The sequence below is a fragment of the Melanerpes formicivorus genome, unplaced genomic scaffold, assembly GCF_026170545.1.
Source record: "Melanerpes formicivorus ecotype bairdi unplaced genomic scaffold, bMelFor1.0.p_v2 SCAF_35, whole genome shotgun sequence".
NCBI classification, from domain to species: domain Eukaryota; kingdom Metazoa; phylum Chordata; class Aves; order Piciformes; family Picidae; genus Melanerpes; species Melanerpes formicivorus.
The window spans coordinates 7034379-7050088 of record NW_027142387.1 but is presented as its reverse complement, the minus strand read 5'-3'; the positions used below and the strand labels follow the sequence as shown (position 1 = coordinate 7050088).

Here is a 15710-nt window from a genome sequence, read left to right as displayed (position 1 = left end):
GGCACTATTTATAACTCTTGTAACAAACTGCTAAAGGGCGATAGAAGGAAAGGATGCATATAGGTAGACTTAATTGTTAATGTGTCAGATGAGGAATATTTTATTTGCATCCAAATCCACAGAGAGTATGAACTAGGACAAACCAGCAAATTATATAGGTTGGAAGATGTTTAAGATTACTTTCCATTATGAAAGAGTTTCATAATAAAGTTTTTCTAACTCTCAATGAGAAGCATCAGCCTGATCGTGGCAGGCACTGTGTGGTACACATCAGTCCGTCCCATACAATGGGAAATATTTATTGTATGTTGAAAAGGAATTCTTTAATCTGCACATACCAAGCAAGCAATTCGAGAAAGAACCAGATTTGATGTGAACATCCTGTAAGACTACAAACAGCAATTCATTTCTTTAGTGGGCAAGATTTACAGTGCCTTTTCCTATTCCAACTGATTGATGTGCTTTCAGTGTGGTAGCGATGAAAACCGAACTCTGGAACAGAAGGCTGAGCACAGAAAGAAACAGAAACCTGTAACAGGAAACTTCAAAGGAGGTGTATTTACTAAGAGTTTAAGCATGAGGATACACTCACCATTTTCCCAATATAATGTTGAGCAAAACTCTTTTTCAGAAGTACTAAAGCTGGTTTGAAGCCATAAGAACCTCTAAAAGCTGAACTACTGTTAAAAGTGATACTCTGTTTGGAATCTCCAGCTTCACTCACACTGAAGCATCTGGATTTTCAGTAGTAACCAGCACACACCTTTGGCAAATCTGCTCCCCCTGAAGAGGTTAAACTCTGTGCACCAAACTGGTGTCATACCTGACCACATCAGGTATGTGGAATTTATCAGTCAAATTCCTGAATTGCAGAGCTTTGAGCTATCATGACACACATTAGGAGGGTTGGACTGGATGATCTGTGAGGTCTCTTCCAACCAGATGTTTTCTGTAATTCTGTGATTAAGCAAACAACACCTTCTGATGAAAATTTTCCTTCATAGTAACTACTGCTGGGCAAAACTGCAAATACTGAGTCTAGTTTACCTGCCATCTCTCTCTGCTGCCCCACCTTCAGTTACTGTTTTGACAAAAATTCCCAGTTTTTCCAGGCCTGCATCTGCTCCAACTCCCATTCCAATAATGCTTATGCCAAGTCCATCTTCATCTGTGAAAAAGACAAGTGAAAGCAGAAACTTCTTACATTTGATTTGTACAGTCACCTGCTAAGTAAACATCTATGCTTTAGTGCCTCTTGATTTTCTATGCCAGTACAATTGATTTGCTTCCTTTAAAAAAACAATCTATTGTACTACCATTTTAATTGCACACCAAAAATAAAACCTGCACCCTTATGAGGAGGTTAGAACTACAATCAGGGGTTTTAACTTGGTCTATTCTATTCTACAATGGTTGAACTTGATTATCTTTAAAGGTCTTTTCCAACTGAAACAGTTCTATCATTCTATGAACACATTGCATCAAACACTGTGTAAAACCACATCTTAATGGAGTGCCACCAAACCATTTTCTTAGGGAAGGAGAGAGCTGTGCAGACCCCATACCTTTTTCTAGTTCAACTGGGAACAGCTCCAGTTTTTCCACACGCTTCTCAAGCTCATACTCAGCTGATGCAGCCACTGGGTCAACTTCATCGTTTCTCCTGTCATAGTCTTCATTGGAATATGTATTGAAAACCTGTGAAAACAGACCAAAAATCACTCAACTACCCGCTCCAAAAGAGACTTTCTACTTAGGAAAATCATAGGGTGTTTAATTTGTGCTTTTCAGTCAAGTTGCAAAAGTCAACTGAGTAGAAATGATTGATTTTTGTTGTTTGTCATTATAAAGGCAGAAGAGGAGCTTGAATGACTAAGTTGGCCTATATGTGTATTTAAAGAACTTAACTCATTAATAATGCACTTATTAGTGGCTGAGGAGAATCTCATGATGTTCAGTAAGGCAAAGTTTAAGGTCCTGCACCCAGGTCAGGGCAATCCTGGATATCAATATAGGCTGGGGGATGATGAGATTGAGAGTAGCCCTGCAGAAAAGGACTTAAGGTGCTGGAGCTGGACATGAGCCAGCAATGGGCACTTCCAGTCCAGAAGGAAAATGGCAGCCTGGGCTTCATCAAAAGCCAAGTCGCCAGAGATGAAGAGAGGGGATTCTATCCCTCTGCTCTGCTGAGACCTCACCTGGAGTACTGCATCCAGCTCTGGAGCCCTCAACACAGGAAGGACATGGACCTGATGGAGCAGGTCCAGAGGAGGGCCACAAAAATGATCAGGAGGCTGGAGCACCTCTGCTACAAGAACAGGCTGAGGCAGCTGGGGTTGTTCAGCCTGGAGAAGAGAAGGCTCCAGGGAGACCAAATAGCAGCCTGCCAGTACCTGAAGGGGCCACAAGAAGGCTGCAGGGTGACTGTTTGAAAAGGCAGTATACATAGCCATGAGTATATTTGACACTACCCAGGTTTACCAGTTCATCTCAACTCTAAAGCTGCAGTTTATCATCTACTGCATTAATCTGATTATTTATGCTACTTTCTATCACACTTCCAACATGAACATGGCCTTCAATCAGAGGCTATTTAAACATTCAGGAATTTTCCTTTAGGAGAAGCATGCTTTCTTATTTTAGAGGACAGAGTTTGCCAACCTGATTCATTTAACCATCCACATTTGCCAGTTCCAAAAGAAAATACACTGGTTTAGCACCACACTTGGTAGATCAGGAGAATGACTGGACTTCATGGCCTTAAAGGTCTCCTGCTTGAAAGTCTCTCTACAGCCTACCTTCAGGGAGGAGAGGAAGCTCTGAAAATGCCTGAAATAGGTGACACCTATTTTAAAGAGTCTTTTCTCTGTGATGTGGTCTCCATCAGAGTCAAAGGGAGTGAGTCAGCGAGGAGGAGCCACCACAGGCTTCCTCCAGCTTTCCTGGCTTCATGCTCCCCTAAAGCCTGTGTGGGCATCATGCTTCAGTAGGGAAGCACCAGGGAGACAAATCTTCCCAAGAAGCAATAGCAGGGGTGAGACACAGATGGGAATTAAGACAGTTGCAATGTTGAAAGAATTTGATTGTCTAACACCAAACCCAAGCCTGGAGGTTTCCCTCAGGTTTCTCTGTTTCAAGCAGACCATAAGCAGACCATAATTCCAGCTAAAGGAACGGTGCAGATGAGTTTAGATTCTGAAATACCAAAAGTATCTGTGTTCTGGACTTCTCCATCCCAGGGAGACCTCTTCTGACATACATACAGAGAGCAAGGAGCAACTGCTGCCACGCACAACCAAACTGTTCAACTTGCTGGTAACAGAAAATAGCAACTCTAGAGATTCCTGTTGACATTGCCAAGCAGCACTCCTCTTCCAGAGACTTTGGAATACGAGATCTCCGCAGGCGTTGGGACCTCATTTCAATAAAGCATTTAAGAAAAGCAAACCATTTGAGATGCAGCCTGCCTCACCACCACTGCCAACAACAGCTCAAAACCAAGGGGAGAGAGAGGGTGTCCTGCAGCTCAAGAATGAGATACACCAAGTAACAGCAAACTCCTGCTGAGAGGGAATTTCTTGTAGGCTGTAACTCTGACCAAAATAAACTCTGTAGTGGCAGGATGTGAACTTTCCCATGCTGCATCCATTTAGTGTCCAAAACCCATTGGAAATAAGTGGCACTGTAACCCTGTCCACCACCTCTTCATACTTTTTAAGGGATCTGAGAACAAGATACGCTCCTTTGGAAGCAAATTAACATTTATACACTTCAGAAGCTATAAAAATGCAATGCTGGTCTCATAAACACTGAGGACATTTTATTACACAGCATCGATTCATAGATTCATAGAATGGTTTGGGTTGGAAAGGGTTTTGAAGATTATCTAGTTCCAACCCCCCAGCCATGGGCAGGGACACCTTCCACAAGCCCATATTGGCTTCATCCACTCTAGCCTTGAACACTTCCAGATATGAAGAAACCACAACCTCCCTGGGCAACCTGTTCCAGTGTCTCATCACCCTCACTTGAAAGAATTTCTTCCTAATCTCCAGTCTAAATCTGCCCTGCTCAAACTTCAATCCATTCCCCCTCATCCTGTCACTACAAGCCCTTGTAAAAAGTTCTTTACCAGCTTTCCTGCAGCCCACTTCAGGCACTGGAAGGCTACTCTAAGGTCTGCCTGGAGCCCTTTTTTCTCCAGACTGAACAATCCAACTGTCTTGCATCTTGTGTCCTTCTTCACAATCTTGACCTAGTGCACCAGGAAGAAGCACAAAGTGAAGACTGAGCAGTCTCCCATGGGTGTGAGTCTCTGCAGAGCAAGCTTGCCCCTTGGAGCAGTAATCCTATTCATATGAAACTTCAGGAATATTGTGCCCTGAGAAGCACAGATGACAGAAATAATGTCTATCTTTTCCATACAGGCAACAAATTATGGCCTCTAGGCTGTTGAAGGCAAACATGACCCTGAAGCAATCCTGGAAAAGCTCTGGCTATTTTCCCAAGGCAACCCTACAATCCCAAGCAATTCACTCATTGTCAAATACCAAACTACTTCAACACAAAAAAAAGCTGAAGAATATTGCTGTGCCTTTTGTTTATTCAACTCATTTCCCATGCTTTGAGCATGCAACCCTTTATTTATCAGACTTATGTTGTGCTGGAAGGGAATCTCAGTCATTCGACTTGATTATCCTGAAAGGGTCACCCTGGCCAGACTGGTAACAAAACACAGCTCACATGGAATTCCCAACAAATTCTAACAGAACAGAACAGAACTAACCAGGTTGGAAGAGACCTTTGAGATCATCGAGTCCAATCTATCATCCAACACTATCTAATCAACTAAACCATGGCACCAAGCACCCCATCAACTACTTCAACACAAAAAAAAGCTGAAGAATATTGCTGTGCCTTTTGTTTATTCAACTCATTTCCCATGCTTTGAGCATGCAACCCTTTATTTATCAGACTTATGTTGTGCTGGAAGGGAATCTCAGTCATTCGACTTGATTATCCTGAAAGGGTCACCCTGGCCAGACTGGTAACAAAACACAGCTCACATGGAATTCCCAACAAATTCTAACAGAACAGAACAGAACTAACCAGGTTGGAAGAGACCTTTGAGATCATCGAGTCCAATCTATCATCCAACACTATCTAATCAACTAAACCATGGCACCAAGCACCCCATCAAGTCTCTTCCTAAACACACCCAGGGATGGTGACTCCACCACCTCCCTAGGCAGCCCATTCCAATGGGCAATCACTCTCTCTGTGTAGACTTTCTTCCTAACATCCAGCCTAAACCTCCCCTGGCACAGCTTGAGACTGTGTCCTCTTGTTCTAGTGCTGGCTGCCAGGGAGAAGAGACCAACCCCCACGTGGCTACAACCTCCCTTCAGGTAATTGTAGACAGCAATAAGGTCTCCTCTGAGCCTCCTCTTCTCCAGGCTAAGCAACCCCAACTCCCTCAGCCTCTCCTCATAGGGCTTGCGCTCCAAACCCCTCCCCAGCTCTGTTGCCTTTCTCTGGACATGTTCCAGCATCTCAACATCTTTCCTAAACTGAGGGGCCCAGAACTTGTCACAGTACTCGAGGTGTGGCCTAACCAGTGCTGAGTACAGGGGCAGAGTGACCTCCCTGTTCCTGCTGGCCACACTGTTCCTGATACAGGCCAGGAAGCCATTGGCCTTCTTGGCCACCTGGGCACACTGCTGTCTCATATGCAGCCTACGATCAACCAGCACCCCCAGGTCCCTTTCTGCCTGGCTGCTCTCCAGCCACTCTGCCCCCATGACCATCATTGCAAAAGGGAAATTCCCAATACTGTCCTCTTTTTCTCTTGCATTAATGGCACATGGCAAATGATTTTCATTGAATTCTATCTGATGAGTTTTGCAGACCTGGGTCTAAATCTTCTTGTGCAGTGAGCTGATTTTTGTAACGGAGCAGGTTGGAAGCAATGGTGTAATGGATGAATAAAGGACCAGGGAGGTGACTCCCCTGACTCTTATTGGTCATATACAAATCCAAGGGAGAATTTTTCAGTTGTATGTAGTAGTTCACAGGTACATTTCATATGTAATTCATTCCTTTGCCATTTAACTAGAACTTACTGACACACACAGAAAGATACTTTTTAATGGGTTTAAATCATCTATTGCCTATTTTTGGTAAAAAATCCACAATTTAGAAACAGAGGCTAAAAACTTGGGGAAAATCCCCTTGTATATTTCGACAGTAGCTTGATATCTGCAGGGAAAAGAGCCAAGAACCAAGCTCCAGTGTCCTACATTCCCATAAATGGGATTCCTCAGGCTTCCTCAAAATTCTCTCCTGCCAGGCTTCTTTCCCAGATCCCAGACAGGTTAGCAGTCTAGGTGCAGCAATTGAACGTGTCGCTGCACAGAGCGGTGCAGTACTGACCCTTAAACCTCAATGGCTTTGGCTGACTGGAAGCCCTGGAGCAGTCTGCCCAGACAGGTCTCTGTCTCTAGACAGATTCCAAACCCACCTGGATGCTGCAATGCTGGGCAACCTGCTGTGAGGTGACGCTAGCAGAGAGGTTGGACTAGATGATCTCCAGAGGTCCCTTCCAACCTCTGACATTCTGTGACTGTGACTAGAACTTCACAAAAGCATCTATCTACACCTTGAGAGTGTCTCCATCCAGCAGAACAAAGCAGCAGGTGCACCAAAAGCATGTTGATAGCCATGTTGTACAACAAAACATTATTAAAATAGCAACAAGAACATTTAAGGAGAAAATTTGTTTCCAATGTGACAGCAAATATATTTTACCACTCTTTTGGCAAGCCCCTCTATTGCCAAGGTAACAAACTGGCATGCTCAAGAACTCATTGTATCTTTGAAGAGGCAAATAAGCATGCAAAGCAGAACATCTGTAGTGAGCTGAGTTTGACAAATCAATTATAACACAGCACAGCCTCAAGTCTGGACCTCTGGTGTCTAAATAAGTTTGAACAGAAATGGAGAGCATGAAGCAGAATTGCAGCTCCAGTGCCTAGCCATTTCTTCCCAGATCTGCTGCAGTGCTTCTCCCAGAACCTCGCATCACTGCCAATTTACATCCTAACTGAGGGTGCTATTTTTCTCCTGCCTTCAAGATTGTGACACATGAGCTGGCCAAGAGTAAATGCTGCTTCTGGTACCAATTAGTACAGACTGCCATACAGTAGCAATGTCACCATTAATCAACATGTCAGTGTTTCTTCTCCCAGCTGTCTCACTCTTCCTCAGCCTACAGATGTCTAAACACAGATTGAAAATCATAGAATCACAGAATGGTTTGAGTTCGAAGTGATCTCCAAAGGTCATCTAGCCCAACCCCCTCTGTAGTAAGCAGGGGCATCCTCAAACAGAGCAGGTTGCCCAGAGCCCCGTCGAGGCTCAACTTGAGTATCTCCAAGATTTGGCCTCAACTACCTCCCGGGGCAACCTGTTACAGTGTTCCAGCACCCCCAGGGTAAAGAACTTGTTCCTGACACCCAAGCTAAATCTACTGGCACAAACCTAAAAATGCCAAGAAGCTTCTCAGAAGCAAACACCTGGATCAAAACACTGACTATTCTTCAAACATTCTTATTACCAGTTAAGCCTCTGGAGAGATTCAAGATTCAATTGGAGAGGAAGGGACCCTCAAAGGCAATCTTGTCCAACCTCCTCTGCAGTCAGCAGAGACACCTCCAACTAGATCAGGCTGCCCAGGGTCACATCAAGTCTGATCTTGTATGTCTCCAGAGATGGGGCCTCAACCACATTTCCAGTATTTCAGCACTCTCACTGTGCAGAACCTTCTCCTTATGTCCAACCTAAATCCGCCCTGCTCCAGTTTCAAGCCATCGCCCCTTGTTCTACCACTACAAGCCTCTGCACATTCACTAAAAATGAATCTATGAACCCAAAGTTTCAGAAGCAATTCCTTCTGTTCATTTACAGATGTCAGAACTGTTAGGAAAATAATTTAGAGGGGGGAAAAGGGCACAGAAATTGATCATGGGCATTAATTTAGAAGATTTGCTGATAAATAGAAAGGGTGAACACAGGTTCTTTGTATGCTCTGTACAGTTACAAGATGGGACAAGAGGAAAAGGCTTCAAGTTGCCCCAGGGGGAGGTTTAGGTTGAATAATATGAAAAATTTATTTCTTCAGTCATTGGAAAAGGCTGCCCAGGGAGGTGGTGGAGTCACCATCCCTGGAGGTGTTCAAGAAACCTGTGGACATGGCAGTCGAGGACAAGATTTAGAGGGCATTGGGTTGACAGCTGGACTTGATGACCTTAGAGGTCTTTCCCAACTTTAACAACGCTATTCTAGAAAGACATTTAAAAAAAAATCATTATGCAGCAATAATTCATCCAACTCTCCTTTGATTGTGACCTATGCTATAAACTGAACAAAAAGTAGTATGTTTTTGTATACATAAATAGAGCTATTACAGACCTATTGCATTCTAAATAGTACACATCACCATCTATCCTCCAAAGAAGACATCAGAGGTGGAAGGGTTAGGTGCAGACAGTCTGATTTGGTGTCCAATTTTCTCAGCATCACATCATCAATACAAAATCCTGTTCTCCTTTTTTGAGGTGCTAAGATGCAACTGCCCCAAAGGTTTGTTATGACACTCTCACACTATGTCTCATTCCTAGCACTTGCTGCATTCGGTACCAACTGGCAACCTTACTGATGCTGCTGCAGATGCAGCAAAGAATGATTGAGCCAGGGAGAAGGATCTGCAGCACCAGAAACCAGCAGACTTTATGGTTTTGCCTCAGACCATGGCACAGCAAGCAAATGCAACTTACATGCCATGACTTCAGTGGGAGCCTTTCTGAATCTCTAAAGCCATCTCATCATCTCCTCTCATAAGTATGTTCATATAAAAATCAAGAAATGCTTGGGTTTAAATGTTTAACATGAAATTCTTCATGAATTCTTTAACTGAGACTGGGTTACTAAATAAAGACAGTCCCATGTTTTAAGATGACCGTGGGAAATCCCATTATATTCTGCTCAGAAAAACTCATACATGTGTTAAACTCTTCCTTTGCAGAGTGTCAGCACACAGACTACTCGCTGCTTAAGCACACAGCTTAGGTGTTGAAGCGTAGATGAAGTATGACACTAGGTATTAGCAAACCCTTCAACCAGCCTTCTCTACAGGGGAAACACAATCCCCCAGTTTAAGGTGGCACAAAGCGGGTTTATTTAATTTCTAATTCAAGCAGGTATTTTTCTACCTCTACTAAAATGCTTGTGATTCTAGGGGATCCAAAGCCCCTGGTAGCCCTATTGCTACACTCACATGAACATTACCACACAGCTGATATCAAAGAGATCAATTAATGGGGTGTTGCATTAATTCAGTCAGAGCCTTGCACCCGTTCCCACCAAAGCCCAACCATTAATGCCACTGCTTGTATACAGAAATGGACAAACAAGCAGGGGCTAAGAGGATTAAGGGGAAAGCTTCTGTAATACACCAAAAGGGCTGCTGTGTTTTGTAAACATCTTTTTCCAAACAGAAAGTGCAATGCAGCATTCCCAGTGCCAGATCACTACTCAATTACTTCATATTGTAGAACTCCCAATCCTTTAATTGCACCTGCAGGCAGAACTCATTTGGGCTGGCTGCCTTTCTCCTAATGATGGTTTCACATTCGCACTCTGGAGCACAATGAATTGCGTCCTAGTAAGATGTCAAAGTGCCTGGAATAAGCAGAAGAATGTTGATCCATTAAGCATTCATAGCCAGTGGATTGCATTACAGTTAATCACAGCAGTGCTTCAGGAATCACACACTCTGTGTTTCCAGAGGAATTTCGGCTCCCTAATGCCTCCTAATACGGTATGTGGGCTAAGAGAGAGTTCAGCGCAAGCCAGGAAGAGGGGTCCCCTGCTCACAAAATCATAGGATTGTCTTTGTTGGAAACAACGTTCAAGATCAACCAGTCCAACCATTCTGTAACTCTACCAAGGCTGGGGCTAAACCATGTCCTTCAGCACCACATCTCTGCTCTTTGGAACACCTCCAGGGATGGGGATTCAAGCCCCTCCCTGGGAAGCCTGTTCCATGGTTTGGGAACCATTTCAGTCAAGCATTTTCTTCTCATACCCAATCTAAACCTCACGGGTGCAATTTGAGGCCATTTCCTCAAAGATGCATAGAATGGTTTGGGTTGGAAGGGACCTTCAAGATTATCTAGTTCCCACCCCTGCCATTGGCAGGAACACCTTCTACTAGACCAGGTTGTTCAAGGCCTCATCCAGCCTGGCCTTGAACACCTCCAGGGAGGGAGCATCCACAACCTCCCAGGGCAACCTGTTCCAGTGTCTCACCAACCACACTGTAAAGAATTTCTTCCTAATCTCCCTTCTAAATCTGCCCTCATCAAGCATTATTCTATCACTAGGAAAAAGAGACAGACCCCCTGCCTTACTCCAGTCTCCTTTCAGGGAGTTGTAGAGAGCAATGAGGTCTCCTCTCAGCCTCCTCTTCTCCAGACTGAACAACCCCAGTTCCCTCAGCTGCTCCTCACCAGCCCTTTTCTCCAGAGCCTTCACCAGCTTTGTTTCCCTTCTCTGGACCTGCTCCAGCACCTCAGTGCCTTTCTTGTAGTGAGGGCAAATCTGACTGCGTAACTGGTTCAAATGTAGCAGCTTTAAATGCAATTTAATCTATGGTATTAAGGGAGCAAGAAACAGAAGGTTACAGCTGTGTGCAGGCAGAATATCCGAATGAACAAAGGGAAAGAAGGATCAGGGTGATAAGCTGGCATTAATGAGTAATGCTAGCTTGAGATGAGACTACAGTAATAATGCCACAAAGTGGGGATTCAAGATAAATACATTTCAAGTGACTCAATTCAACACTGGCTTTTGGACTTTTTTCAACTTCAACATTTGCTATGACATCAGGCACAAAGCCTGACATTACTCACTTGAAATCAACAGCAAAATTGACTTTATTAACCCCCAAGAGCAAGAGGTGGGAGTCTGTACCATGACTGTTTTTCACTCTACCCTTCAAGCTGCAGACAGACTAAGAAGCACAGAAAATAGGAGTATTGTCCACTTTTGTGTGCCCAAATTTACTGCACAGGTCTGTATTATGATTCTTTTTCTCTCTACCCTTCAAATTGTAAACAAACTATAAACCACACAAACTACAAGGAGTTTTGCTTACACATTTCCACTTTTTGTGTCCACATTTACTGCACACATTCAGATTTTATAGATGTTTCCTGTACACCACTCTGTGATGGACTGGAAATTCTGGAGGACCAAATGCAAAGCATAGCACCCAGTGTTTTCCATTCTGAGGTGGTGTTCATGGAGCTCCATGGAGCCCAGACTGTGGGCATCCCAGTTTTTTGTATGACTTCCCTATTCCATCACCAGACTTCTCATGTCTGTGGCATAAGGTACCAAAGACACTGAGGTAATGCTGAACAGCGCTGCTTGCAGGGCTGTTACTGCTGCACTTCAAAAAAGCAAAGCAAAAGACATTTGTTGGCCCCATCAATACCATCTCCTTATGCTGAAGAGTGAATGTGAAACTTCTGCACTGATACCTGATAGGAGAGTCCTGAGTGAGTCAATCAAGATGCAGGAATGCTACTTAGAGAAGCTGCAAGCGAGAAATCAACGAAGAGTGGGAAGATGCAGCCTTTTTGTTCGCTCGCCCTCCTAGAAAGAAAACGGTTTCAACCTGGCTGCTGTGGGAACTGGGGAAGATGCCTTTGTGCATATGCTATTCTTTCTTTCCCTAAAAGAGTTTTGGTGGATATTTTTTCCCCCACAGGAACACCATGCCCTACTCTCCTGGGTTTGACCAAGCATCTCCCAGTGCATTGAATCATAGAATTGTTTCAGCTGGAAAACACCTCTAAGGCCATCAAGCCCAAGCATCAACCTGACACCACCATGGTCATTAAGCCATGTCCCAAAGTGCCATGTCCCCACGTTTCTTGAACACCTTCAGGGATGATTACTCCTCCACCTCCCTGGGCAGCCTGTTCCAATCTCTGACCATTCTTGTAACAAATAAATTTTCCCTAATCTCCAACCTAATTCTCTCCTGGTGCAATTTCAGGCCATCTTCTCTAATTCTATTACCTGATACTAGGGTAGAAGAGAACAGCCCCCACCTCACTCCAACCTTCTTTCGGGGAGTTGTAGAGAGCAATGAGCTGCATGTCTTTATCAGTTCCAGCATGAAAGGCTACATATGAATAGAGTGGCAAGTGGGACACCATATCCAAACACATCCATTGTGGACACGAAGACAGATATGGGGTTCAGTGTGAATCTGCTGTTGTCCTCACCACACACCAGAAGCAGAGGTGGCCACGGAATCAGACACATAGTTAACAAACTCCTGGACCTTTTGCTGACTTCAGTCCTCTGATCTTTCTGACTTCCAGATACAACATCTTGACCTGCTTCGGAGATTACTGAAGCTCAAGACCACCTTTGTGAGGGAAACTTTTAGAAGATGAGGCTTAGCTTTCTGTGCAGATTTGCTCAAGTGGAGTAGAAGAAAGTGCTGACTGCCATGTGCTGAGATGAAGGCCTGTAAAAACTACCGAACTCCTCCTCTGTGTGTTGTGTAACCAGAGCAGGGGCATCTAGGAAGGAGAGCGCTGTTCACTTGCTCCTCGAGCTGAAGTGTGCAGCACACAGCTGGTATGGCTGTCAGCGGCAGTGACTGTATTCTGGTTACAAACAGCTGCACATCTCTTTTCAAAGGAAAACAGGCACCATTTAGTGGAAGCTGGAGATATTCCAGCTAACAAATTACACGGGGCATAATCCGTGTGTATGACAGGCTGGGAACCTAACAGAGTAAAGCCCTTCAATCATCTTACCATGATTTTAATGCTTACCTCGGTCTAATATAATGAATCAAGAGAATATTCCCAAATATTTCTAAAAATGCCTGACATTCAAATATTTTTAAGTCAGTCAGTGTTCAGTGTCTGAAGAAATTGGCAAGGCTGTGACTGTTGCTGAAAGGGAGAGCTGTGAAAGAACAAGCAGAGTAAGACAGCAAACTGATCTTAGGAAACTTTCCTAAAATACATTTACACATCTAACCTCAGCTGTGTTTAAGAATCTCTAATTAAAAGAGATGACAGGCTGGGAGAGTTGGGGTTCTTCAACCTGGGAAGAGAAGGCTCCAGGGAGACCTTAGAGCAGCCTTGCAGTACCTGAAGGGGACCATACAGGGAGGCTGGGGAGGGACTGTTTAGAAGGGCCTGTAGCAGTAAGATGAAGGGCAATAGTTTGAAACTGGAGCAGGGGAGATTTAGGTTGGACATAAGGTAGAAGATCCTTAAGTGGTGGAATTCTGGAATAGATTGCCCAGGGACATGGAGGCCCTGTTCCTGGAGGCATTTAGGATGAAACTTGATGGAGCTCTGAGCAACCAGACATAGTTGGAGATGTCCATGCTGCAGGGTGGTTGAACTAGATGACCTTTGAGGGTCCTTTCCAACTCACTGCATGTTCAAGTTTGTTAGAAGCATGCTTTCTAAAATACCATTTTACAGTTATGGCTTCAAGGATACCCATCAATGCTGAAAGCCTTCTTTTTTGGGGTGTTAATATAGTTCAGTTCTCCAGAGATCAAACATAAGGACAAACAGAGACAAATTTGAAGCAATTTTTGCCAGTCCTTCTTTAGTTTTAGTAACAAAAGTTAGCACTAGCTCAAGGAAACCACAGGTGATAATCATAGAATAATATGGGTTGGAAGGGACCTTACAGATCATCTAGTTCCAAACCCCCTGCCATGGGTAGGACACCTTCTACTAGCACAGGTTGCTGAAGGCCTTATCCAACCTGGCCTTGAAGACCTCCAGGGAGAGGGATAATGATAACCTTACTGGGAAACTGCATGACATACAACTGGTACAAAGCATGTGTGACTCCTGCCTGCTTTTTACCTTGAAATAAAACCCAACAATTGATAAAAACACTATAACACTATCCTATAGGATAGGATAGGATAGGATAGGATAGGATAGGATAGGATAGGATAGGATAGGATAGGATAGGATAGGATAGGATAGGATAGGATAGGATAGGATAGGATAGGATAGGATAGGATAGGATAGACCCGATCAGACCAGGTTGGAAGAGACCTTCAAGATCATCATGATCAACCTATCATCCAACACAACCCAACCAACTAAACCATGTAACCAAGCACCCTGTCAGGTCTCCTCCTGAACACCTCCAGTGATGGTGACTCCACCACCTCCCTCGGCAGCACATTCCAATGGGCAATCACTCTCTCTGTGTAAAACTTCCTCCTAACCTCCAGCCTAAACCTCCCCTGGAGCAGCCTGAGATCCAGGTAGTTTGGGAAAATAAATACATGGTTGGATATAAAACAGTCAGTCTGGTAAAACTTTAACCATACTGTCATTCATTAAACACTCTGCAATTCTAAATAAAACAGTAACTATCAAAAGAGCACCTTCTGCTTGCAAATGAAATAGCATGAAATGACAACTCTAAAAAACCTTTTCTATTGATCTGGTGAACTGAACAACCACAACCACTGTTCTGTCTGTAAGTTAGTTCAAGTTTTAGCTTTCAATTCGTAGAATCATAGAATTGTTTGTGTTGAAAAGACCTTTAAGCTCATTGAGTCCAACTGCTCTGTAACTCTACCCAGTCTGGTGCTAAACCACATTGGGGCTGTTTAGCCTGGAGAAGAGAAGGCTCTGGGGAGACCTTAGAGCAACCTTCCAGTACCTGAAAGTGGCCTTCAAGAAGGCTGGGAAGGACATTTTACATGGATTTGATAGGATGAGAGGAAATGGATTGAAGCTGGAAGAGGGCAGATTTAGACTGGAGATTAGGAAGAAATTCTTCACAATGAGGGTGGTGAGACAGTGAAAGAGGTTGTCCATGGAGGTCATGGATTCCCCTTCCCTGGAGGTATTCAAGGCCAGGCTGGATGAGGCGTTGAGCAAACTGTTCTCGTGGAAGGTGTCCCTGCCCATGATGTGGGGAGATGATCTTTAAGGTCCCTTCTAACTCAAACCATTCTATGCATCTATGAATATGACATTTAAACCCAAATGGCTGCATGCTTTTGGTACCACACAAAATGCCTTCGATACCACAGACAACATCAAGAGGATAGCTGACACAGAAAATGATGGGCAGAACTGATAATCATGTGATAGCCTTCAACACTGTCCCGCACCACATCCTGGTCTCCAAACTGGTGACACATGGGTTTGATGGGTGGACCACTAGATGGATAAGGAACTGGCTTGATGGCCGCACCCAAAGGGTGACTGTCAATGGGTCCATGTCCCAGTGGAGGCCACTGACAAGCAGAGTCCCTCAGGGATCAGTCCTGGGACCTGTCTTGTTCAACATCTTTGTGGGTGCCATGGACAGTGGCATTGAGTGCACCCTCAGCAAGTTTGCTGATGACACCAAGCTGTGTGGTGCAGCAGACACGCTGGAGGGAAGGAAGGCCATCCAGAGGGACCTTGACAGGCTGGAGAGGTGGGCACAAGCCAACCTCAGGAGGTTCAACAAGACCAAGTGCAGGGTCCTGTATCTGGGTCAAGGCAATCCCAGGCACAAATCCAGGCTGGGCAGTGACTGGCTGGAAAGCAGCCCTGAGGAGAGAGACTTGGGGGTGCTGGTGG

The 15710-nt window shown here is 44.4% G+C and overlaps 1 protein-coding gene across 5 annotated transcripts in view; it reads right to left on the bottom strand.

The window, feature by feature from the left end:
• Positions 1-15710, bottom strand: part of PPP1R9A (protein phosphatase 1 regulatory subunit 9A) — a 144529-nt gene that overhangs the window by 59918 nt on the left and 68901 nt on the right. For all 5 annotated transcript variants that reach the window (XM_068157042.1, XM_068157040.1, XM_068157043.1 and 2 more), the window contains exons 3-4: positions 1566-1698; positions 1048-1168 (exon numbers count right to left, since the gene is read on the bottom strand). In XM_068157042.1, coding sequence (XP_068013143.1) covers positions 1048-1168; positions 1566-1698 — 254 coding nt within the window. The remainder of the gene's footprint in view (positions 1-1047; positions 1169-1565; positions 1699-15710) is intronic.